Below are 27,018 nucleotides of genomic sequence, written 5' to 3'. Positions count from 1 at the left end.
TGATAGGAGTGAAAACAGAGTTGAAAGCAAACCTGAGCAATAGTCTTCTCCCACTCATTTTTTTTTATAGAAAGCTTTTACAACTGCAGCTGCAGTGATTGTGGCGTTATAAAGTCAAGCTATGGGAAGAAAAAAAAATACATGATGCATTACATTTGTCAATGCAGCGTTTTGTCTATGCAAGCTGTTTTTAATGGAATTTTGAAAAGAATGGGAGCCGATGACTTCTGGGAGGTCGGCCAAACTTGCTGTAATAGAGACAGTGCACTGTACGAACTTTCGACTACATCAACGGATTCGCACATTTCATGGAAAATAGAGGCAAAGAAAAATACAATTACACCAGTGTTATCATTAAAGTATTAGCTGGATTAACAATTTTGCATACACCACCCAAAAGCTGCTGCCACGCCTACTACTGAAAACATCTGCTTTTATAAGATAAGGATGCCCAAACACAAACAGTTTTATATTGTTCTCAGTTAATTTTTTTATGACATTAAACACAAAACACAAGTTATAAAAGACAGTGAATTGCATAAAGCAATATAACATAAGAAAAACTAGAGTTACCACCTTGCCTCCGTGAATACATCTAGTTGCAACATGGATGCTTCACACACATCTTCCCTCTGGCAGCACAGAAGATCTATACAATCACAGTTTCAAGGTGGACACATAAGATCAGTGTCACCAATTCTATATCTAACCAAGTATTTCCCCTTCTGTTCTTGAGTTATGACGCTGAGTAATGGTCAGAAAAGTGTTTTGCAGAACATTATGATGTCACAGTGATGTTGACCTTTGACCTTTTGGATATAAAATATCATCACTTCATCATTTTTATCCTGCTAGACATTTGTGTGAAATTTTGTCATAATTAACGAAGTAATTCCTGAGTCATGGCCAAAAACGTGTTTTGTGAAATCTCAGTGACCTTGACCTTTGATCACTAAAATCTAATCAGCTTATTCTCAAGTCCAAGTGGACGTGTGTGCCAAGTTTAGGGAAATTCTCCTGGGGTGTTCTACAGAGACTGTGTACACAAGAATGAGGTGGATGCAAGGTCACAGTGACACGGTAATATTGTGTTTATGAGAATAAACACTAAATTCTGATTAGTTCATCATTTACCCAAAGTGAATGTTTGTGTCAAATTTGGAGAAAATCCCTCAGTGCATTCTTGAGATATTGCAATCATGAGACAAATGCAGTCACAGTGACCTTGACCTTTGACCACAAATTCTGATTACTTCATCCTTGACCCGAAGTGGATATTTGTGCAAAAATTGAAGATAATTCCCCAAGGCATTCTTGAGATGTCACATTCACAAGGATGAGACAAACAAGGTCACAGTGACCTTGACCTTTGCCCTTTGACCACCAAAAACTAATCACTTCATTCTTGAGTCTAAGTGGATATTTGTGTCAAATGTGAAGGAATCCCCTGAAGGCAATCCTGAGATATTGCGTTCACGAGAATGGGACTGACGGATGGACAACCCGAAAATATAACGCCTTTGGCCATGGCCATGAAAGGCCCAGTGTGTGGCATCCAAGAGGATATAATAGCAGAAAGGGAATATTATATAATCACTATATTTTTTTCAGTGTAGAATCACCTGAAACTTAGAATCGTCGTGTTTTCTTTACACGAGGATGCTTTATATCTACATAGTGAATGGATCCTCTTTCATGGAGATCGCCACGTTTCATCGCTATGTTTCTACAGTAGCCCAGAATGGACAAACCAAACACTGGCTCTTAAAAGGGCCCTTTGAAATCTTACGTTACCTGAAGGCCACCAAAGGTTCTCTACATGCAGGCTGAGCGGAGGTGTATTCAATTGATTGCAATCTGCAACCTAACCTTTAGATGATTAAAAACAACATTGGAAGTAATTGTTAGTTGCAGCCATATTTATCAAACATAAATGTCTAAGTTGTAAAGATTCTGACGAACTTATCACTGTACTTCCCAGAGAGAATTTTTCAGACTCCTCCATCAGAAGCAACAGATACGCATCCCTGACCTCTTCCTCTCTGTGTCTCCTTCTTTCTCCTTCCACTTTCTTCCCTTCTCCAGACACTGCAGATGGGTATAAAACATTTCTCCGGTCTGTTTGTGATGCTCTGCGTGGGCGTGGCCTTATCTCTACTGACCACGATAGCGGAACACATTGTGTACAAGCTGGTGATCCCCAGGGTCAAGGAGCCACGCTTCAAATACTGGCTGCACACAAGCCAGGTACTGAACTCACACACAAACACACACATGTCCAACACAGTGAAGCACCCTTTCAGTCATGAGGTGAAGAACCACAATACACCAGAAGAGGTGAACTGTGGTTCAGATTAATTACTTACTACTTATTTACAGTAAACATGTGACAGCTAATGTGTTACTTGTTTTCCAGAGATTACACCGGGCCCTCAACTCAGTCTTCACTGATGACAAACTGCCGACTGTTACCAAGCCCGAGAAGAGGTACTGTCCCCGTCATTAAAGGCCTGACTCAACACAGTTTCAGTTCAGTTCAGTAAATTCCAGCACACTGCTTTGATATGTTCCTAATTAATATTTCTTTAATTAATTTTATTTTAAATAAATCCCTTCCCTAAGAGATTGAACTCAATATGAACTGAGCCCAGTGGTGTTTTAATTATTTATGACCCATTTAGTACATTTTGTTTGGACTTGGGACATAAGTTCATTAAAACTCTTTTCACACAAGGACACATCAGAGGCAGGCTGGCTGCTGACTTAAGGCAGCCCCGAAATGTAAGTAATGCTGACTAAACAAAAGCTGGTTTTGACTGAATTTTCAGACAGTCAACTAAAGAAAAAACGCTAATTAATCAGTGTTTCCATGTTGATATTAGGAGGTTCATCAAGATAAACAGTTGGTGGCGCTAATTCTCAAGTCAGATGCCATTAATCCACTGCAGAGTAAAATTGTGCTACAACTAATAGTAGTCTCAAATTCAATTTTCAACAGCATTACAAACTCACTGAAAGAAAAACTGCAATACCAAATCTATTCCCACTGCACTTTTTGCTTTTATCAATACACAAACTTATACATTTTGCGCATGAGTAAACTTTTTTTTGCAATATTTCAAGTTTTTTCTCCTTGGGTTTTTTTCAAATCCAAATGAAAACAGGCTTATTTTTACATGTTGAGTTCTAGGGCTGTACCAAACCTAATTAGGTCAGTCGATTCAGATTCAGCCATTTAATACCGTTATTCAACTTTTTTTTTCTCCACATTAAGTTTAAAAGTTGGAACAGGGTATTCTTTGGGTGCTTTTACACTTACCCTGTTTGGTTTGTGTCAATCGAACTCGAGTTCATTTGCCCCCTAAGTGCGGTTTGTTTGGGCAGGTGTGAACACAGCAATCGCACTCAGGTGCGCACCAAAACAACCGGACCGAGACCTTCTTGAAGAGGTGGTCTCGGTCTGGTTACAAACAAACTCTGGTGCGGTTCGTTTGTGGTGAGAACGTGTTTCGACCTTGATCTGAACCAACTGCAGTCACAAGACACATTGTTTGGGTTAAACATGAGCATGTTACAGTCCTGGAGGATTATTAATGTGCACCTCCTCCTGCACTGCCTTAATATGCACATTCAGCACATCCAATGCATCAAAACATTGTTTTCTAGTTGAAGCTGCGCCTCGTTTTCAAACTGTATGGTTTGACTAAAATGAACAATGACAGCAATATAGTCCACGATGAGCAGCGCTAAAATCAACCTGCATAGTTGTCCCTCCATTGTGACATTAGAAAGTGTCACATTTTTCTTGCAAGTGTACTCTTCTTCAGCGTTTGGTTTACTTCCTGGATTTTTGTCACATGGAAATTCTGACCAATCAAGAGCAGCTTTCTCGCACAAGGCATTTGATCTGGTCTGCTGGTAAATGCTGCCGTGAGAACACGAACCAACTCTAGGCAGTTATACAACTTTGGAGCAAAATTAGTCCCCGACCAAAGCAAGACAACTCTAGGTCTGAAAGCACCCTTACTCCTTACAAAGTGGTATCAAACTCGTGCACCGTGTGCAAAATGCAATTTATTTTCCCACCACTTCAAATTTTGAAACACCATAAACAAAAACTTTATTACAAACAGCAAACAGACAAAGAAATTATTCAGATTTAAGAAAGATACCATGCTGATTCTGGAGTGTCACCCACTTGCTGTAACCTTCGCTCACACCAAAAAAGCATCTCAGGAAGCCAGTTTTCCAAACTTTAACAGCCCATTGGCCAAATTATCAGGCTGTGAATAAGTGACATCAATTAACATCCGAGTGGCAGTTGAGGGACCCATTTTTAATCAGAAATGAAATAGAATGGTCAGTCTGTTAGAAGCTAATTATCAGTAAGGGAAATTGAGGAATTAATCTCAGGCTGACGTCACCGACTATTGTTTGGCTCAGTGGGTGAGAGAGGGAGATTTAGTGAATCATGAAAGCTTCTTTTTGGTCAGTTTCAAAGTCTTTTCAAATGTTGCCTGGGCGCACTTTGTCAGGGTTTATGTAACTAATCTGGACAGTCATTTTGACACCACAACAGTGTGTGTGTCACAGCGGAGCCTCCTTTTCTTCACGTTTAGCCGCTGCTCACATCGCCGTGTCACTCTGGAACTTCCACCTTGCTATCAGATAAGCATATATGATGTAGGGCAAGCAAAGTGGGACATTTATTACTCCTTTTAAGGCCTCCGAGGGGGGATCAAAAACAACCCTCAAGCTTTTGCTCAGAGCTCCATTTCATCTTTCTTCTGTTTGATGCTGCTGTACTCCGTTTCACACCTATTCCTACTTAACACCACGCACGGAGGGGACACTCAGGTGGAGCACTCAAAGTGGGGATTAAATACACGTAATAATTATGGAGCCAAGGCCATGTGAGGGATGCCTGTGGTAATGAGGATAGATTACCTACTGCTGCATAATTAGGCTCATTCAATCAAGCTCTTCTGCATCGAGCCTGCACGCTGTCTAAGAGTCAGAAATTATTACCGTCATATTGTCAACGTCCCGCAGAAACCGTGCGTGTCAGAAATGTCTGTTTTGCAAGCAGTGCACTGAAAAAGGATCATCTTTTTCCATTTATGTGTATGAGGTTTATGCTGGAGAGGGTTCCAGCTTCAAGAAAATACACCTCTGCTGCCCACACTATAGTTCATCTTACAAAGTGCTATACATACACCTGTGTTTCATCAGCATAATAAAAAGCAGGCATTATGATACTGAATGGAGCATATGGGTAAAAATCAAAGTGGCTTAAAACGACTACTTATGATGGAAGCATAACATATTTCATTCCCTAACTGCGCTAACAAGGACGTGGAAAAGCCCAAAGGCATCAGAGGAGTGTCGGTCTGAGAGAATTAGGAGCTGTGTCTGTAAAACCATGAAACACTCTCTGATGTCCAATTAAGATCTTGTGATTTAGTATCAAACACAGTGTTGAGATCATGTAGCTCCAGAAAAGACCTTTAACCGACACTAAAACAAGATCATTTGTCACTTTTAGTAGATCAGCTACAACTCAGCTGCTATATTCTCTGTAATGGAGGAATTATATAGGGTAGGTCCTCTGCTCCCACTGTCCATACTGATTATTTAAGTTGCCTTTTTTGCATTATATTTTAAAGCAATTTTAACGTTTAACTTTTTCTTGTTTTTATTTTCCTGATTGGCCTATGGATTTATAATATCTGAGGGCATATGACTACATAGTGCTTTTTCTTTGGCAGAAAAGAGCCCTTCATCCCAGCAATTCATAAAAAAAAACACTCCCAGCACTCTTTTAATGACACACTACATACAGGTTTTGTTTCTGTGAAAAACAATGCTTTGACAATTAGCTATGTAGCTAATGTGACATTAACAGAGGCTTCACTATACAGTTAACAACAAGCTTGCAATGCGTACAGTGATAAAAGCACCAGCAGGATTTATACTTGTGCGTCGGGTCTATGCAGAGCAGACGCCATAGCCTACTCACATGGCTTACGCTGAGAGCATTTATACTTGTGCGGTGGTGTGTCTGTGTCACTCTGCAGTTACACTTCAAAAAAAATTGTCGGCGGTGGAGTTTCTGTTAAGTGCTGTTAAGTTTAATTGATTCAAAACACACCTTAAACATGGCTTAATAAAGACAATTTCAAACACAAGTACACAAATCAGCTTCACTATAACTCGCAGCATTCACAGACAAACACTTGTCTTTATCTGGACACATTTTCCCCACAAATACAACATGCTAATGTTTTTAGCACAAGCCTATGGCATTTTACATTGTATAAATTAGCCTAGTGGCTAGCGGACTTTCCCTCTACTCCAGGGACAACAGCAACATTTAACAAAGGTAACGTTACAAAATTTGGCTTGATTTCAAGAGGTTTCCTCTGCTCATATGAAGCCAGGATAAATCAAACACAAGACTTAGAATGCTATTTCATGGGGGCTTTATTGTCTTCACAATTTATTGTTTCCTATCTGTGAAATTAAAGTAAATAAAAGCTTTGTTTCTACGGAGGGAAATGGTTTCAGCTCACAAAAAAAGACAGGAGGTCTGCATAGCTGACGGTGTAGAGTATAAATCCCGCTTGACACATCACACAGCTTGGGATAGACACCAAAGGAGCAGCAGTGAGGACACCAGCACTACATTTAAAGATGGTCAACTTGAAGCGTTCAGAGCGACTGCACAAAAAAGCTGAAGTGCTCTGAAAAAAGGCGCTGCATCAATAGTTAAAAACATTCCAGCTGTGTGTCATTTATCAGATTATATCCATGTATAAAATCATGCAATGTCTGCGTCGTCTTGGAAACAGTTTGTTGTGCATTTGATTCCTCTCCTCCATGGGCACATGCATCTTTCATCAAAAGTTCAATTTTTGGGCAACAGGAGCATCTCTGCAGTGTCGAAATAATTGGCCATTGGGATTGTGCTTCCCTGTTTCGCTCCTGCTGTTTAAGTCTTGCATAGCACACCATCACAACAATTTGAAAGAAATTACTATCACCATCTTTCTACTGGATAACACAAGTACACCAAATTTGACATTAACATTTTCACCGCCCACAGGGTGGCAAAGGAGGTCACTTAAAGCTGCGCAGACCTGCTGGTAGGGATTCAATATCTTGCTCAAGGACACTTCAGCAGGGTGCATATCCTTTCTGGTGCACCTGTGTGCTGCTTGTTGGAGGACAGGGTCCGTATTCACTGTGCTACAAGCTGACAGACATCTGTACTAACAGATGGGTAGGAAAATACAGATCAATGGTAAAAATCCATTCTGTTCATGCTGAGGATGTAACGTAGACAACTGCTGGATAGGGAAACATGTCCTGAGACAGAGAGGTATCTGGATGATGTGAGCAGCTTTTGGATTCTGCATTTGTGTGTGTCTAAAAACTCTGTATCTACAGGAGGTTGCAAAATTGTAAATTTGTAAAACCACTGCTTATTTATAAAATCAGCGTTTATGAAAATGTAAATGAAGGACTGGACAGATCTTAATGAGAGGAATCTGGTGATGCTGCAAATTGGACGTAGGAGGAACCAAATATCTCCGAAAATTATGTGGAGGACTCTGAGAACTGTAAATGGTGTGGAGGAGGAGGAGGGATCTGGCCTCTCTGAGGAATACAAACAGGGTTATCCTCAGCAGTTGTGAAAACTAATTTATCTCTCCATAAATGATGAGGGGGAAAAACAGGCTGACTTGCAGTTGTGCACATAAACTCTTCATGTACAGATTGTAAAACAAAGAGCTGCATTTGCTTCCGATTTGGACACTGAGACGCCCTCTGATGTCACTGAGCGAGCGCAATAACAAGCTTTACATTTAAAAGCTTGTGTGTGTACTTTTCTCTTGAAAAATAATGACAGTGTGAAGGACACCCTAACACTGCAGGAAGAAATAATGATTTGTATTTCAGCATGCTTTCCAACTGCTAAACACACTTTGCCGACACTGCATGGTGCACAGTTCCCTTTCTGACCCTGATATCATTATTTCTTGCGGGAAAAGTTAGAGTTTATATTTTCCAGTGAAATGATGTGAGCTCCATCTCAATCATCCCGTCCGTCCATCCGCCCGTTCCATCATGAAAGTTGAAAGCGCTCGTCTTTGACACATGGACTCCTAAATGTTAAGGAAATTAACTTAGAGGAAAAACAACAAAGGAACAGGGCTTTTATGTTGTGTGAAAAGATCAGAGGCTGTATTAATAAGACGGCTTATCGTTATTTGCATCGCACTTTTCCAAGCTGCCACAGAGTGCTTTCAAAATGAATAAATAAGAAACAACAGATGATTCATCAATAAAGCAAAAACAATGCACACAAAGCAAAAAAAAAAAAAGGTCAAGAGGAGTTATTTATGGATAAAAACATGAAAGCAGGTCTGTAAAGGTTAGTTATAGTCTGCTTTTCCACATTCATTGAGTACTAATGGCACAAAAGCTCAGCCAGCAATTGTTTTTAATATAGATGGTCAAACCAATCACCAGAAATATGTTGGCATTGTACATTCCTGCAAATCACATTTGTGTTATTAAGTAAGTTTAAGTTTAAGTTTATTTACTTTATTAATCCCCCTGAGGGGAAATTCAATGTTTTCACTCTTGCTTGTCAATTACACACAGGTCCGAAAGACACACAAATGCACAAACAGGACCTATACATGCACAAAGTGGAGAGATGTCAGAGTGAGGGGGCTGCCCTTTGGTCAGGCGCCCCGAGCGGTTGGGGGGTTCGGTGCCTTGCTCAAGGGCACCTCGGCAGTGCACAGGAGGTGAACTGGCACCTCTCCAGCCACCAGTCCACGCTCCATATTTTGGTCCGGACGGGGACTCGAACAGGCGACCCTCCAGTTCCCAACCCAAGTCCCTATGGACTGAGCTACTGAGCAGTTAAATTAAAACCTCTGTTGCTTTACATTTTAACTACAATGTGGTTAATGTCTGGTTATATTCAGGTACAAAAACGACTTGGTTATGGTTAGAAGAAGATCATGTTTGGGCTTAAACTAAACAGTTTTTGTGGTGCTACCCTGGTGGAAACACAGCGGCAGATCGCTAAAACAACAACCATGTTTGGTGGCCAAAAAGCCCAAGGTATACTCATACATTGGTTTGTATGATATCTTACAATTATACAAATACAACAGTTTGTGTGATATTTGAGAAATTTGTGGCCCACAAATGGCGTTACATACATAACATAAAGTTACGAAGGTTTAGGAAAAGAAACACGGTTGGGCGTTCTCATGTTTCGGCAAGTGAAGTAAAGTAGGTTAGGTTTAGTTAAAGAGACATGGTGACAGCATACCTTAAGGCCCATTTATGCTCAACGTTAAATCTGGATCCGGATACAGACGGAGCCTTCTGTCCGTGCTCCGCGTTCATTTTGTCCGTATTTCTGCACGTTTCCATAAAGCTTATGGATACGGGCCAAACGGAGCAGTACCACCGGAAACTGTGGGGGCAGTGTTGCTGTCACTACCCGATACATAGCTCTAGTGAGACATGAAGAAGAAAGTACTAGTACTAGAGAAAAGAAATCTCCATCCTCCAGTCGCGATGTATTTAACAGCCTCACCGACCACCGCCTCCTACAGCGCTGCCTCTGTTTTGTCTTTTATGCAAGAGGTACATTATCAATATCTCCTCCACAGTTGCCATGTTTGTTTTTGAGTTTGTTGTTGTCATAAACTTTTGACTCTGGGCTGCCCCCTGGTGGATATATTGGTTAACATCCACGCCAACGTAAAGGGTGTATGGAAGTATGGGGGCAGTGACGGTAACATCGTTTGAAACGGACGTATACATTTTCGTACATAAAGGGAGCATAAATGGGCCTTTAGAATCACTCAAAGTTCACTTGGGTTGGTTCATGCAGTTCCAAACACCAGCATCTTGGCCAACACATTCTCACTCCGACCTTGTCACAGGTGTCTTGCTTCGGTGTCACAGCCTCTACCATTCCCTCAGCCTGCTGTTGACAAAGTCAGGTCATATACCACGTCACATTTAAAACGTTGATGTGATAGGTATGTAACGAAATTGTGGTTTGCAGAAACGTACAATGCCAACACATTCTCACTCCGACCTCGTCACATATTGATGTTTGGTCATGGACTTTCCATGTCCAGATACAGCATGCAAGGTACCCTCGGTGTGTTGGTTGTTGACGTTCTGGGACACTGTGTTCTGCCTGTTACATGCATTGTCTTCTTTCAAAATACACTTCCGTTTTCACAGGAAAGTTACTGTCTCTTTCAAAATAAACGTACTACAAGTAACGCATGTGGTTGGGTTTAGGCAACAAAAACACATGGTTAGATTCAGGAAAAAAGAACAGGGTTTGGCTTGGGTTAGGGTTACAGGATGCAAATACCACTCTCCTCATGAAAGTCAGTTTGTTGGACCCATCCACCACCCCTACCGCCTACCCTACTTGGACTTTCGCTGCCTTAACTTTTGTTCTTGTCTCGCCGACTGGCCATGTATCATGCCAACATTAAAGGATGGCTTTTTTCATCAGTGTCTGACACTGCAAGTCACTGCCGAAGCGCCGGATTTCACGACTTCAGAGTGAGACCGAGATGTCTTGGCAGAAAGTCCTGTGTTTTGTGACCAATCCACCACCCCAACCTGCTTTCGTATGCAAACTACTTCCTTCTTTACTCTTGTCTGCGCATTTTTCACGTGATCGCAGCCTTCTCGATTACCTGGGTTAAACACAAATTACTGGCTCATGATCATGTAGGTTATAGACGAAATGTGGTGCATTACTTTTCACTGATATACACACAAATGGTGCATGAGAATACCCTGAAAAGCTGTTGGAAATACAACAAAATGCACCCTCAAGATCATCTGGCAGCTGTGATATAGTGTAATTAGTTAGAGAACATCTGCTACAAAGTGTATACATTAACACCAATACATAATGCCTATACAGATACCGAAATGGGAAGATTATCTTCAGACTGAAGGCTCAAGAGATCTGATCATGTTCACCACATTGCAAAATAGTCTCTCTTTCATTGCAGCCATGATGTAAGCACAGGTGCCTTCTTGTCAAAAGGTGCATATATCATTTTAAGACAAGATTCTTTTTAAGTTTGTATTCTGACGTCTCATCCTTCAGCTTAAGGTTTCTTTTGATGTCAGGAGTATCTCATTAGATTCTTCTTGTCACTTTTTTTTTTCATTACTGGTGAAAACACCTTTGATTCGGAGAGTTCTTCAGTTAGGCTTCAATTCACACAGGCAGGGAATCTCTCTTCTCTACTCCTTAAATGAAACTGTGGTTATTTCTCAGCTAGCAGATCTGGTCCAAAAGATGTGAACAGTTTCTTTTTAGGGGGAAAACCAAATTTAGTTCTTTTCTAATACTCAGGCAAGTCAGACCTATCCTATAAATGACTGCAGGAAACTTTAGAGTTGACAGGGAGTACATTATATATAATGTTGTATTGGTGCTTTATATACCTACTAGGTTGTGTTCTCATTTTCCATGCTAGAGAGCACAGAGTGATCTCAGGGGCTTTAAATAATACTTTAAGTTTATGTTCATAAAAAGTTTTTTTAAAGTTGACTTTTTTATATTGTACCATAGCTCTCCCATTAAAATTCAATACTAATCTGTTTACTTCTCTACCATTCTTATGAACATAATTTGTCTTAAAATGCAACTGTACTTGTTTTATTTGTTTGAGTAAGAACTTTTAACTCACTGTTGGCTCACCAGAACATCTTGTAATACTATTTTAACTGAATAAAAAATAAACAGAAATAACATAAAGTCGATTACATATTAACCGGATGATAAATATTTCCATTATAACCACATATTTGGAATAAATTATCTGGACAGAAGCTAGGTCTGCATATATTTCCGTAGCTTAGTGAAGCATAAAAGCAAGGACACCCGCTGGTATTTTCTCTAAACCCAACATGACATCAGCCTTGTGTAATACCCAATCACGTATTGCAGATGCCACTTTCTGTCTGCTTTCTTCCGACCAAATGCTTATGCTGTTTAAAAAAAGAAAGGCAGGGGAGGGTATGGGCAAAGGTCCAAGGTGACTTGATGTTGCAGGAGTTTTTCATGGTCAGTGCAATCAAAGGAATTGATATGTCACCAGGAACAACCCTGTCTGGCTCAGTTTGTGTAGCTTTAAAGCTCAAATGAAACAGCTTTGAGATATTTTTTCCTCTATATATATATATTTTTTTTTTTTTTGCACATGAAACCTAATTTTGCAGGATGAATGTGCTGAAAAGGAGACAGGACAAATGCGGTAAAATGAACACTGATTGAGGACCGCTCAGGTCCTTTATCACTCCCTGAAGCAGCCTGAGGAGAAAGGATTTGTCAGGCGACATACTGCATGTTTAAGCCTGCATAGAACATGACATTAGTGATGTTGTGCCGAACTGACACCTCGCACCTCCCACCCACGGCACTGCTGCTGGTGCTCATTAGCTTCAAGACGAAGGTAGACTACCTGGTTGGATGGGAGGCATTGGTGGGGTCAGTGCTGGTGCCGTAAGAAATTAATTGGACTTGAATTTGAATTCTAACAGTGAGCCTTGACAGTCAGTAGACTTCTTCTTTTTTTCTTTAGTACCTGCAGTATGTGGGGGGCTATTCATTGCTATTTATCAATGTTTATTTGCATTATATATGATATGATTATGTCTGAATCCAGGTATTGGCTGCTCCACCTGCAGCATCACAGTCCTGCACCATGTTTATTGGATGTATATTTCCTGCTCAAATATAATGACCATGTTCTGACCAAATGGTTTACGAATGTGACCATTATGCCAGCAAGTCAGACCAAGAGGGAAGAAGGTCACACAGTAAAGATGACGTGACTAATATACACAGAAATGCATCCAATCCACCAAACTGATAGAGCACACTCATACAAAAAACAAGTCAAACCAAGCCCCGCCACAACCCAAACACCTTTGAAAGAGCCTTATATGATCTTGGTATACATTTAAATAAATGTCATCATGGAGGCCAAGACAATCAAATGAAGGGTCTTGGCCCAACATGACAGGAGTGACCTTGTTTATTACATAATATAACACAAAATCTACATCATACACACCCCCAAGAGGAGAATCAATCATTAAACCTAGTCTGTCTATTTCGATGATCAAAACAAAACTAAGAGTCAACAGCAATGCTAATGGCTCTGTACTTTGACACAGCAATGATTGGAGTTGAATGTGCAAGTCAGCATGTTAACATGCTTATAACTGTCATTGTTAGCATGTTCTGAGAAATTGTGAGCATGGTAGCAAAATTAATACAAAAAATAATGGGCATAGCCATCGTGATATTACACATCGGCTTGTAGACTCTTGTTTTGGAGCATTGAGTTCAGCATTTTGGCCGATGCCATCTTGGATCTTTGGAGCCAGAAGTGACCACATTTGGACAAGAGATTGAAGCTGTGTAGAAGCAAAGAGTAAATCTGACTGTCATTTAAAGCAGCCATGCTCTTAATCATGCATAACTTTAAACCTTAATCAAATGTAAATGAGTGAGTTATATAAACTGTCATATTAGCTATAGAGACCAAAATTGTTTTGTTTGTTTTTTTAACCAGGCTGGAAACATGATTACTTACTTACTTGCTGTAAAGCTGGGCATTTTAACATTGGGTCTATGGGGATTGACCTGCTTTTGATGCCAGCCTCAAGTAGTTATTCGAGGAACTGCAGTTTTTGGCACTTACACGTTGGCTTTATTTTTCAGCCCTAAAGGTGGATGCTTGAAATTCATCCCTGTACAATTGTCATGAATGGGAAAATTAGCTATATAGACAAGGAATTGTTTTAACCAGGCTGTAAACATTCAGCTGTAAAGCATTTTAACATGGGGGTCCATGGGAATTGACCTGCTTTTGGTGCCAGCCTCAAGTGGCCATTCAAGGAATTGCAGTTCTTGGCACTTCGGGTTGGCTTCGTTTTTCAGCCCTGGAAGTTGCTGCTTGGTTAGCAATGACAATTTGCTAATTAGCAGTAAATACAACTGCGGCTGACTGGAATGTCTTCTGTTTAGCAGGTATTTGGTCAAACCAAAGCAATGGACAAATCACACTATGACCTGATGAGAAGGGGAGTTAAGGTTGAGGTCACCCTAAAAAGAACATGAAGGTGTTACCCATAATGCAATGCAATCCATCCAATATTTGTCCAAGATATTTCACAACAAATTCCACCTTGTGTTACTTGTATTTCAGTCTGGACCAAAGGCATACAGTGTTTCCCATACATTCATTTATCTGTGGCGGTGCGCCACAAATAAATTATCTCCGCCACATATAGATTTTTATGCTTTTGGCGCTACCTGTTCGACCTCGCTCATAAACACATTATAATGGGACTCACTGTCTGTGAATGTAGCTTGTCGTTACAATTCCGGTGCAATAGGTGGCGGTATGCATTGTAAAGACGCACTTAATGCACCTGGTCCGCCAGAAGAAGAAGAAGAAGAAGCAGACGTAGTAGCAGAACGGATCCAAAGACCTCTCGGTACAAATATGTGGGCAAACAAGTCCAAAAGTGGTCCAAACAACTCTAACTCATCATGTTATATTAGCCTTCTCTATGTGTCGCTTCCGTACGCAGTCAGTGGAGCCCAAATGAATACGCCGTGACGCTACGCTGACGTGACGCTTACGTTTGCAGGTGGAGCCCAGCTGTAAGGTTCTGCTCATTAGTAATTAACTCTGACGTTGGACCTGCCAACCTGCCATGTAGCTGATAAAATATTATCACATAACATATCACATAATAACTAGCAGAACAATACACCCAGGGACATGCATGAAAAAAGGATTTTTCTTTTGATGGGTCATTGAGGGAGAGCACTTGTACTGTAAAGTGTTCTCTTGGAAAGCATTCATGCTGGTTGTTGTTTTCCTCCAAGAATCTCGACGTGAGCCTCTTAACAATAATGTCTGGAACGTTTCCATACAGCAGTAAAGAAAAATGGTCTTCACTTTACATTCTTGTTCAAGGTCTGGTCTCCCTGAATTGCAACATGCACAGAGTGTAAGCACAGGGTTAACATTACCTGTGTACCTTGAGATATACCATCTGAGCCTCTGGTTTTGTGTAGGATTCAGTCTGGAAACAGTTGGATGATACAGTCTCCCACACTGGCATTCTCTGTAAGAAAGAAAATTGGCCCCTAACATTTTTCTATGTATCTTGCTTTTCTCCAGGTGCAATGAGGGAAACAACCAGTCAACATCTTGGAATCCTGCAGAGTCTTCCCACTGCAACAGACGAAGGGTCCTTCCACAGGAGATGCAGAATGACCTGGAACGCCCATCCTCCCAGGATCTTCCTCCACCACCACCCCCATCTCCCCTGCCCCATCCCCATTCTCTTCCCCTACTGGAGAAACACCTACCCATAGTAACCAACTCTAATGGTCGCTCTGACCTTTCAGGGCGGGGGTTGGGCCAAGGACTGGGGCCAGGACAGGGGGTCTCGGTGCAGGGCATAACACCAGGATCATGTCGGGGATTGGGTGTGGGCGACTGCGGCCCCGGGCTGGGCGTGGGCCGGAACCCGCTGGTTCAGGAACTGTCAGAACTGGAGGGTCAAATCCTCGTAATCAAGCAGCAGTTACAGTCAGCCATGAGGAGGAAGCGAGAGCTAGAACAGTACCAATCAGAAAACCAGCAAGCAAACCAGACTGCACCCAGTCAGCCCACTACGCACCAGTCTAACCAGTTTGCTCAGTATACCCAGTCCCACCAGCAGACTAACCAACACACAAACAAGCTCCCGGAGTTCTGAAGCTTTTTTTCCTTTGTTCTTCCCGGAGAAACCTGGTTAGACATGGGACGAGTTTCCAAAATTTCTGGAAAAGGATCCTTGTCTGAATTTTGGAGTTGGAACCTTGACAGAATTCTGGGAGCTCAATCCTCCGTTCAGGCTCAGGAGGTCCCCCGAACGCCGGACTGAAACATTCTCCAGGGATCAGATCCTGCTGTGTAACTCTAGCAGAACATTTCCTGACCATTGGAACGTGTGATTCGCTCAGACAAGAGGCACTGGACAAAGGTGAACCAGGGACCCTGAACCAAATCTGTTCTCACTAGCTTGTTGCTGTCACTGAAGAGCTGTGCAAACCTTCCTCTTCTTTACCTCCCTTTCCCCCCATTTTCTTCACTCACTGATCCCTTCATTTTTTTTCTTCTATTTCCATTCCTACTCCTCTCTGCTCCATCCTCTTGTCCGTCTCATCTCTTCCCTCTAAGCCTTGTCTCTTCAAGGGTACAGATTTGCTTGCCGTGATGATAAGCTTGATCATAGATATGAGGACTGGTATTTAAGCTTAATGGGCGAATTCACCTGAGTCTTATGTTGAGACTCATTGAGGGTGTACATGACCTGGAGTTGAACCCACCCAGTTAAGTCTTTATGGCTTCATGCTGAAACCTTGTATCTTTAAAGGGGAAAGAAAAGAAATGCAGCTGCTGATGATTGGTTGATTTCACCATCGATGACCTAATGTTTCTGGACTTTGCCGATGCATTTGATGTGGATTAGGTCATGTTTATCTCATGCCCGTTTTCGAGGGTCAATGGGACCATTGTTACGAGTAAAGAAAAAAGGTATAAAGCTTCAGCAAGACACCTCTATATTCATTAAGAACATCTGGTTGGCATCTTGTGGTGAATCATAGGACAAAATCTTATTTTAGGGATCACTGTATAATGTTGTCCTGCACTTCACCGATGCACTTCTAGTTTCTTAAAGAAAGCTGCACCTACAAGTCATAGTTTAACTTGTCAGAGTTTGACTTATGGTCTGGATGTTTTTCGTCTTTATAATGGCTTCGGGGTTATAAACACAGGATGTGAGGAAGTAATACATTAAATGGTATTAAGTCCAAGAGTCTTCAGCCTTTTCAGTCAGGGACCCAAAAACAGGACCTTTTTACCCAGCCTCTTGAGATCATACCGGTGCTTTTGCAATCTCTGGACACAACCAACATAGAACTACCACTCAGTTTTTTTAGGTACAAGCCCATTGTTGGATAGTAAATGTAAACATGAACATAGACCACTATAGTCGAACTCTGACATCTTATTTGGATCTGATGATCATTCACGACTGAACACACTGAAACAGTCCCTCTGTGATGAGACCTGTTTTCTTGCATCTTTTCTGTTTTGCGTTTGGATGTGTTCTGTTATTAAAAACTTACCTCTCTTCTTTGCACTTAATTTAATTGAAACATTTTTTCTGACTACCCTACACGTCAATATACAGTCCAGTACATATTAAAAAAACAGAATGTAGGACACTGAGAGTCTTTCATCCTCGTGTATAGTTACATCTGAGTTCAGTTTTTAATTATCACGCCTCCATAACCTTGAAAAGTGTTAGACATGAAGTGACTCCTCTCAGTTTTCTAAAAGCATCAAATCAAGACCAGACTCTTGATGATTTCAAAAGACTATTATATCTTTTATTTTTTCCCAAGGACTTCAGGGATGTGCTTTCACTGATAGGAAGTTTCCAGGTCCTGATGTGTCAATGAAACCGCAGGTACAGAACAACGGCTGACGTACAGGACACATCAATCAAACAGTGCATTGAGGATTTATTTGCTGGAATATTGATATTTTTTTGTGTCGAGTTGGCTGTTGAGATTCACCTGCAGTTACTCATTTCCTCCCATCTTAATGGATTCCATTATGGTTTAAAAAACACCCTGCAGCTATATACATAACCAACCCACACAGAGCTTTGCTCCCCGCCTTGAAACGATATTTGGTTGTTGCACTATTCTTCACTCATATTGCTAGGGGACAGCAATTTGGGCAGGAAGGCATACTCAGAACAGCCAAGGATGACATTTTATAAACACACGGCATGGTCAAATACTGCCACACACACACACACACACACACACACACACACACACACACAAACAGTCCCTATCTATTTAGCCAGTGTGTCTGCAGGGTAAGCGCAGGCTGTCACAGCTGAAATGAATACCTGACAGAGCAAAAGAGCAAGTGCACTGGCTGAGCCGTCAGCTTCCTTTGTGTCTCTGTGTGTGTGTGCCTTGCTTAGCGGTGACATAAACATCACTGAAGTCGCTGCGGTTGTAACAGGATGAATCAACAGAAAAACTAAATAAGATCCTGGTTTTAGCATATCTATGCTCATTCCAATCACTTGTCTGGGAAGCATGTGTAGCTGTACAGGAGTGTGATGTGCAGAGGAAAAGCCTGCCTCACAGGTTGTTATAACATGAGGGGGAAAAGGGTCATATTGATATTGATTTTTTGGGGTCTGTCTAATCAAAGGTTGCTAAAACTAAATCACATTTTTCTCCTTACTTGTTCTCAAAGACAACAGTTTGGGGCAACAGGATTCTTCTAATAAATTGCACGCATTAGCATTTGTTAGTTCACAAAAGAAATGTCAGGTTTTGTCCGAGAACAACCCTGAAGGTGTACTAGTCCTCTCAGAAACTTTCTATTATCATAAATTCATTGCATGCTTGAGTACATATTGGAAGAACATTTAGAGCAAGATTTCTTTCCCCTTAACTGAGCCTCCTAGGGTGCACCTCCCTCCAGACTGTGTATTGCACACTGTATCCTCTACATTGTTGTTCAAACTGCAGCCAATGTTGGCGCTCAGAAACATGACATGGACTGCATGCATCATATTTTAATCATTTGCAGTCCATTTCAATACTTACACAGTCATTCGTTTACTGCTAATACACAAGGAGGCTGCATCAAGCTGTGCCCCCCTAACAAGCATCTAGCTCAAGTTAGCAATTTCGGTTGACAACTTGCAACTCCCTCAATCATATGTTGGTTCCCTAAACTGGCACTCAATCATCAAAACTGAGCACCCCTGCTCTACGTGTACCACCAAATGTTTAGAGGTCAGGTCACATCACACTTCTGTCTTCCAAATATTCGTTTCCCATTCACTTCAATCGAAACCAGGGCTCCCCTTTGTGCAACTCTGTGTGTGTGTGCACAATAGAGCTAAGAGAAAACACTGACGCATGGTGTTTTTATAGTGTGTGCCATCACCCTGTTTAGTATGCTGCACCCCTCCCTCTGTCTTGGAGGATGACTTGGCCAACCTCATCAGGCAGTTGGCTGACATGGGAGGGTCGTTGGCTTGATTAAGCTCACCTGGGCTTTCCTGGCTATAAAAGCTGCCCTGTGTGTTAACTCACTGTCTGCCTTACCACAGCAGACATCCACCCTGCGTTGCTGCCTTTTGGTTTTGTGCCTTAAATATCGCCACAGCTCACCTGACACATCCATGCATGGCTTTCATTACTAACTACTCATTTGAGTTAATCTTAGTTTGATAAATTGAGGTTGTTTTAGGTAAATCTTTTGTCAGTTTGTGACGTGAACAATTTTACACTGCTGGGCTACAAACTTCCACAGACGTTAGGCCTTTCGGCTGTAATGAGCTATTGTTTAAGTGAGGGCCTGTAACAGCAAAAAAGGAGGGGTTTGTATGCAGCAGAAGAGTTGCACTGTTGGGAGATCTTTGCCTAGAGCAGGGGTCTCCAACTTTTTTTCAGACAAAGGACCCTTTAGCTGAAAGAAACAGAGGCAGAGCAGGGACTCCCAAAACATAAATTTTGTAGAACTGAGTTGCACTTAAAATAATTCTCTGAATATCTACAAGGCTTCTCTCATTTGTGCTTGCCTGTGGCTGCTAAGTCAGCAGCAGCTGTCGCATGGCTAGGTGCGTTAGCCTCACCTGGTGGTTTCTAGGCTACACTGTACACTGTATGTCACAATCTCTTTCTCAAAGAGTTGCAGAATGATCACTTGTATCTCAAAAAAATAAGTAGTTTTCCTCGCTTTTATGGACAAGTGCCACATAGTGGTTTAGCATTAGCTGGCTCACATAATTGCACAAGGGCTCATGGGTAATAGTTAGCCTGCCAATAATGGTATGTATTGTGAATTATTGTAATTGGCAGTAGGGCTGCCCCCACTAAGAATTTTCCTAGTCGACCAATAGTCGTCATTTAGGGCCATTAGCCGACTAGACGCCTGCATGTTTACAATATTAATGTAATTATTAAATGATATATTTTGGGTGGGCAAACAATGGTTTGAGTTGAAGGTGTGAGAAAGAATAGTATCAGTAACATTGTTAACACTGTGCTACATTACAGAGAAATACAAACCGTACTAATGAACCTCCATTAATATAGGCCTATATTTTATCTACAAGTGCACGTCACACACTGAGCGAGCCGCCTGTTAATGACGCTGTCGGCAAAGCAGTAATGATTGTGCTAAGTGGCTAATGGGCATGTAGCTACTGACATGTTTCAGATGATACGTCATGTTTGTAGTCGACCAGTGAAGATGAGTTTACATATCACCTTGGGTTCATCCTTCACCTTCTCAAAATGATCCCACACTTTGGATTTCCTGCCCGACATGTTATTAACTAGCCTGTGGAATAACCGCAGGTACCAGCCCTGGAAATTAACGTGTGTGGGGGGTTCTGCAAATAAGCGACCAATGAAATCTTGCTGTCTAATGACCTTTCTGATTGACTAACGCTTGGTCGACTATTAGGGGGCAGCCCTAATTGGCAGCCCCCCTGCAGTAACTCTAAGGACCTCTTTGGGGTCACGAACCCCTTGTTGAAAACCCAGGCCCAAGGGAGCTATGTGCCAGAAAGGCTTGGTTGTGCTAAGAAAAAAGTTGTGGTTGGGGTTAAATTTAACAGATGAAAACCCTCTAGGCAAACTTGTCCCATGTGCAAGAATCACTGTAGGGCTGCCTGCGAGGCACAACTCAGGGCATGAAAAAAGAAAGTAAACAAACCTCTAAATACTCCGAGAAACAAAAGGGCAGACATGTTTCCCACTTCTTCCCGGGAGGTAAAGTGGTTAGACTGACAGTCAAGATGGAGTCCAGCTCTCTGCCTCAGTTCTTTGGTTTCAGCAAAAGATTGAGGCTATTGTTTTTACCTTACTAACCAATTATCCTTCTTGTCTTTGGCCACAAAGTTAACACAACTTGAGCATGTAATGAAAAACACAAGACTATACACTGTTGCTACTGACTATTTAATTTGTGGACAAACCAAGAAAAAAAAATATATATGTAGCATTTCAAATGAAATGCTTTTTTTTGTTCTGAAAGTAAAAGACGTTTATAATCACAATGATAATGAGTATAATTGAAATCATGAATATCTATAAAACATCTTGACTTCTCTCTTCATGCTGGGCGTTATCTTCCAATGGGAAATGGAGTCACAACATTGCATCACAATCCACTGGTGGGTCAGGGCAGGGAGGGGTGCCTCAAGGAGGAAAAGTGAAGCAGGAGTCATTAGCCTGGTTTCCATTAGAGGGGCTAGCCAGGCCTTAAATAAGTCACTCAGTTTCACTCCAAAGAGCACTTCTGTGTCTTTTTCTTTTTTTCCCATGTATTTTCTACGGATGTCTTCCGTTGGGATTTCAGTTTTAAATTTAACTGTGCAGCCACACCAGTGAAATCTTCAGGTAGATCTGGCACAGGCTAGCCCCACAGGACTTCTCTGTAGAAAAAAATTCTATTAACATCACAGTGAATCAGGAAATTGGGGTGAAACACACTCATAGTGAGAATTCCAACCAATTATATTTCATTTTCATTGTGGCTGATAACATGGCACCACAAGTGCCAAACCCCATTTTCTGACTCGGAGGATGTCACTGACTCTTCCTTGTCGTTTCCTCCAAAGGGGAGAGGGTTCATTCCCCAAAACACCTAAACTGATACCAAAACATATCCAGGTTTACACAGCAGGCAAACAGGTCCAAATGGATCATAATAGTCATACAGATTGACAAAAAATCTTTACAAAATATGACCTGACGAGGTCAATAAATGTACAGCGATAATAAAAAGAAGGATTCTGTCTTTTTTTTCTGTACAAATGACAAACATCACAGAACAACAACATCGATATTTTTTCCATAGCAGATTTTTCAGACTGAGAAGGGAATAGATGTGGTGATCGACGAGGCAAGTCACCTGACAGGATGTGATGTCAAACAGAGTGAGTCAGCTGACAGGAAGTGCGCAGGTTTAACACCGTCAGGATAGGCTACAGCACTCGCTCATACAAAATGTACAAAACACCGTCCTCTAACTACAAACAGCGCACCTTGGAGGGGGAAAAAAACATCCCATGTTTCCAATGGTTTCAACTATCTGGAAAAACAATCTGTGCTTAAGTTTGCCTTGGGATACTTTTGCCAGTGATGCGATAGATGTGCCTTGGCAGGTTGAATTGAGCATAGCCCAACTGAATGAGAACCATTAGAAACATGGCGCATTTTGTCCCCCAGGTGAATTAAACAGATATATTAGTTGTGTGTTTTTGTTAAGCATTCGGAACCACGTGACATGCGTCCTCGTCATTGTGTCTGGAAGTGCTGTGGAGACGCAAACGTGACCCGGTGCTGCCCCCTTAGTCATGTGACCTCCGTCATCGATGCTGAGTGGTTCTGAAAATGGACGTGGGAGGAGGGAGGGACGGAGAAAGACGTACAAGGATTAGGAGAAACAGGAAGGAAAGTGGGAAAAGGTGTGGGAATGAAGAGGAAATCATTGTCAGTGTCAGGAGTGCTCTGTGTGAGGTTCTGAGTGTGTTTCTGTGCGTTGGGGAAGGAGGACAGGGGTGTAGTGCAAAATGTCATGCCTGTATGCTCTCCTCCTAAACATGTGTCATTGCTTTGTGTAGAAAGAAAGCAAGAAGAAAAGAGAGAAGAAGAAAGAGAGAGTACATGGTTAACTAATTATGTGACTGTAAACCCTGTTTTTAGTTGACTCATGTAACACCCTGTCTTTATAGGAACTCTGGAAAATGAATCAGATTACAAATAATTACAGGAACAGCAAATTACAGTGAAAACCAAATTACAGTGGACTAAATTCTGGAGGGGTATTTTTTGTTTTAAGCACAGTCTTAAGGGAGCTCTGCCAATTAATTGGGAAAGATAATGTGAATCACAGAGATTACGTTTTCTGGGAATCCAGGTTAAGTGTTTTTAGCTACCTGTGCGCTGAGGGTCTCCAGAGGGCTCTCTACACGGGGGAAAGTCATCAGAGGCAGACCACGGTAGTCTTCAGTTTTCTGTTTAGCTGCTGCACTGTGGACGCCTTTGAAGTTGTTTACAACACATATACCCTGTAAGGTATGAGGAGGGGTTCAACATTAATAGCACGGTAGGCTGACATGGACCTGAAACATCAAGGGTTCATTTTAAGATGGGGAAAGTTAGTTTCAGCTGTAAAATTCTGACATTGTGACTGGTGGTGGTATGACTTTTACCAAACCAGACCGGGTCTACATTAGGTAAATAGAGATTCAGTTTAATTAATCCATTATGAAGCTCTCTTTTTAATTTAGTCATACTATTTTTTTCCTACCCTTAATAAAAACTGTCCAAATACACATTTATTTGACAAATCATTGTAATGTTATAACAAGACGAATACTCTACAGCCATGCCAGCAGCTCTGTGAGGATGTACTGGGTCAAAGCAGTGTTAACAAAGACAATGCTAGCGTAGGTATAATGTTTATCTTGTTCACTGTCTTAGGCCAGAGATATACTGAGATATACTTGCTTTAACTACATGTTCACATGCACATGATGGCTAGTTCGTGTATACTTGGTGTTTCTCAAAGTCAAGGATCCATGCTTGGTAGGTTGAGTCTTTCCAAGGAAGGATCCTAGAGAGGCAAGGCAAGAGTCCCTCCCAACATTTGGCAAACACACTGGAACAGGCTAACGAGTGGCACCGGGTGTGCGGCATTAAACCTCACCGGATTGAGGGGGTTTCAGGGTACTGTGATCATTTTAGACTTTGCACTCTCTGATGTTTTTGAACAAATTTGAAAAAAAATTAAGCAATATATTCAATGTCATCTGACTTTTACAGAACATATATTTCTGGATTATACTAAAAAAAAAAAAACAGGTGTGCTAAAATTCTTTAAAGAAGGACTCTCTCCTCATTAGAATTTGAAGAATCCTTAAAATTGGAATAGTCTTTCGGCTGGATTTGATGATGTAGCATCCCTAAAATTCAGCTATTTAAGGATCCTTCCTTGACTTTGAGAAACACCCAGTGTCCACTTGGGAGCATTGGTTGTGCATGACGTCAGATATCAATGCAACGTGTATGCAAGATGCAATACTCACATTAAAACACCAGGGGCAGTTTAACACACATATTCGCCACTGTCACAATGTGCTTGATTTATGGACCTTACATACTATATATGATGATGCCACCATCTTTCTCTGCTGTGATCTCAGAATTACTGAAATAGTAGCCTCCTCGAGTGTCGCCATTGTTTCTGTTTACATCATGCAGATCCAAAGTTTTATATGGTCTAAGTTTTTTGGTGTGCCCTCTAGTGGAATCATCCAGTAATACATGTAGTACATAGGCAAGTAGGTGAACAGTTACGCTCATGTTGCAGCCATTTGTCTACACAAGTGTGTGGTTAAAAAGCAAGTATATCTCTGGCTAGTGCAGCTGAGGCTGATGGAAGTACAATTAGTACTGCATGTAGTTGGTCATAAATTGTGCAAATAAAAAAATTTGGTCAAAGATGAAAAGTTAAAAGGCGACTGAACAGATTACGATTGATCCTGAGGGGAACTGAATTTGTATAACACATTTCATGGTAGTCCATCCAACAGTTGTTAAGACATTACATTCAAACCCTCAAAAGTCAACTTGCTGATGGCACTAGAGGAAAAGTCAGGGGATTATCAAAGTCCTTAAGCTTCATTGTCTGGGAACCACAGAGGTCTCAACAAAAAAAACTTCTTGCCAATCCGTCCACAGTTACTGAGATAATTCAGTCTAGACAAAAGTGGTAGAGCCACAGACTGAAGGTGCCACCCCTAGAGCCATGGCTAAAAATCATGCCTTGATAAAGACTCCATACACCAAATAATAAAACTCACACTGCACTGAAGGGTTGTCTGACAATCTAATAAGCCTCTAACAGGAAATACAAGGGTGTGTATACATCTGGTCCCTTAAGACAAATTTTTACTTCCTATTATGAGACAACATAGAGTTATTGAACAGATGCAACCCTGTTATCTGCAGGTATACCTTAATATAACATGAGTACCACACCATTGTTAAAAGAGAACATCACCTAATGTCCATATTAAAATGAGAACACTTGTACCTTTAAATCAGACTGCCTGCCAACCCTAGTGTCACTGCGATATTAGGCTCCAATTAGAAGGACTTAAGAGCACCCACGAGTTTTTGGGAGAGATGTGACCATATTTTTAGCTTCCCAACAGTTATCACCCTAATATAAAATTTATATGGGTGTAAAAGCTCAATCAAACATTGTATGAGTTCACAAATGCAGCCATCATTTAATGCAGTCAACGAAGATGCTCCGGGGTGTTCATCTTTGTGCCATGGCACCACGCCCAGCAGCCACTGTGAACTGACGCCTTATTTCTTCATTTATATGTCTGTTAAAATGTTTATAAGTTACAGTTACTTGTAAATGCTGTTTTTTGTCCGGTTCGTTTAACTGCAGAGACACCACCAAGGTTGCCAAATTTCTGTACTCCTCCATGGACTGGTTAATCAACGAAGGGGGGGAGTCCCCCCCTCCAGGCCAACCGTGCCCTCAGGCAGTGGCAAAGGAGAAAATGAAGCGGGGGAGATTCACTGCTGGAGGATGCTCAAGGTTTCCTTGTTTGTGGCAGTTCATGGACGGTGCTTCTCTAATGATCCTAGACCAAGCAAATGAATCACAGCTGCTGGGCAAGAATCCGAGGATGACACTCCAGCATCACTGTTTCATAAAAACAGATGAATTCTGTACAGAAGTGTCTGTCACAGTGAATCAAACTTTAAGTTGATTAGGCTGAGTCATGGGCAAGTGCTTTACTTTGAGCTCAACTCTACACTGACACTCGCTTCTGTTGTTTTCACACGACTGTTCTTATCTAGCCTCGGAAGAAACCTATCTTTTAAGCTCCAACCATCCTGCTTGTTTCAAATACATTTCAGTATGGTTTCTGCTTTCTTGCTTTCACTCAACTCCCCTCCCTCCCCGAAGACCGTGGAAGACTGCTTTCCTTCCATTTTTGCGTCTTGTCATCCGTGCTAAGACAGGCTCGGCCAAGCTGCCATCTATTGTCTCAGGTGAGCAAAGTGAAATTTGCTTGTTGCCATGAAACGGCTGTAACATCTGATTTGAGCTTTCGAATAAAGGTTGCATTTGAATTTGAGGTTTGTAAGCCATTTTGAATTTCAAAGGGCTTCTCCTCTATCAGACCTGGCAGGCAGTCAGCATGTGGCTCTACTTTGTCTTGGATCAAGTGGACACCTCTGTCTCCAATATCATCCTGCAGCTCCACGACCAAGCGCTTAACACTGATCCCTCAATCTGCTGGCAGAGGACTAACCTCTTGTAACACTAAAGGCAGTAGCTGTTTGACGAGTCCATTCAGATCTCCTCGCTGTCAGCACTGATAGCGCAGGGATCTGAGCTATACCTGCTTTCTACTCTCTTTGTACCAATTAATTTCCCTCCAGATAGCAGTCCATCATATTGCCTCAGTTTTCCCGATGACAAGACCTTGATAAGCTTCATCAGGACCATTAGGTGAATGTGTCAGGGAGAGGCAGCCCTCCTCAGCTTGCTGATAATAAGCTGTAAATGAGCAGGTTCAAAACTGCCGACGTGATGATTGATTTTCTCGTGTCTGCTTTCCCCCGGAGATCATCCACTCAATGTATGTCAATTTTTAAAGATCAATCATTGAAAGCTAATATCCTTCATTAAAGAGTGGGGTGCTGTGGCTCCCCCTCCTCGTGGTCCAAGGACAAACTGCTTCTAGTCGACCAAAGCATATCACTTTAGCTTC

General features: G+C 41.6%; 2 protein-coding genes across 4 annotated transcripts in view; one reads left to right on the top strand and one right to left on the bottom strand.

Moving 5' to 3' along the window:
* The window catches only part of grin3a (glutamate receptor, ionotropic, N-methyl-D-aspartate 3A), a 72,415-nt gene extending 55,117 nt beyond the window's left edge, over positions 1–17,298 (top strand). Inside the window, exons 8-10 of the mRNA XM_033646233.2 lie at positions 2,086–2,247; positions 2,417–2,487; positions 15,285–17,298. Coding sequence (XP_033502124.1) covers positions 2,086–2,247; positions 2,417–2,487; positions 15,285–15,867 — 816 coding nt within the window. The 3' untranslated portion in view covers positions 15,868–17,298. The remainder of the gene's footprint in view (positions 1–2,085; positions 2,248–2,416; positions 2,488–15,284) is intronic.
* Positions 17,299–21,513: 4,215 nt separating this feature from the next.
* The window catches only part of plppr1 (phospholipid phosphatase related 1), an 87,222-nt gene continuing 81,717 nt past the window's right edge, over positions 21,514–27,018 (bottom strand). For 2 of the 3 annotated variants that reach the window (XM_033647773.2, XM_078161907.1), the window contains 2 exons: positions 23,149–23,280; positions 21,514–22,597 (listed from right to left, as the gene is read on the bottom strand). In XM_033647773.2, the coding sequence (XP_033503664.1) occupies positions 22,565–22,597; positions 23,149–23,280 (165 nt within the window). In that variant the 3' untranslated portion in view covers positions 21,514–22,564. Of the gene's footprint in view, positions 22,598–22,680; positions 22,824–23,148; positions 23,281–27,018 lie in introns of those variants that run through there. The other variant, XM_078161908.1, reaches the window with a different exon arrangement.

This window comes from Epinephelus lanceolatus, chromosome 19 (assembly GCF_041903045.1).
Source record: "Epinephelus lanceolatus isolate andai-2023 chromosome 19, ASM4190304v1, whole genome shotgun sequence".
In the NCBI taxonomy this organism is placed as follows: Eukaryota; Metazoa; Chordata; class Actinopteri; order Perciformes; family Serranidae; genus Epinephelus; species Epinephelus lanceolatus.
The sequence above is the reverse complement of the archived record's forward strand: the minus strand, read 5'-3'. Positions and strand labels throughout refer to the sequence as shown.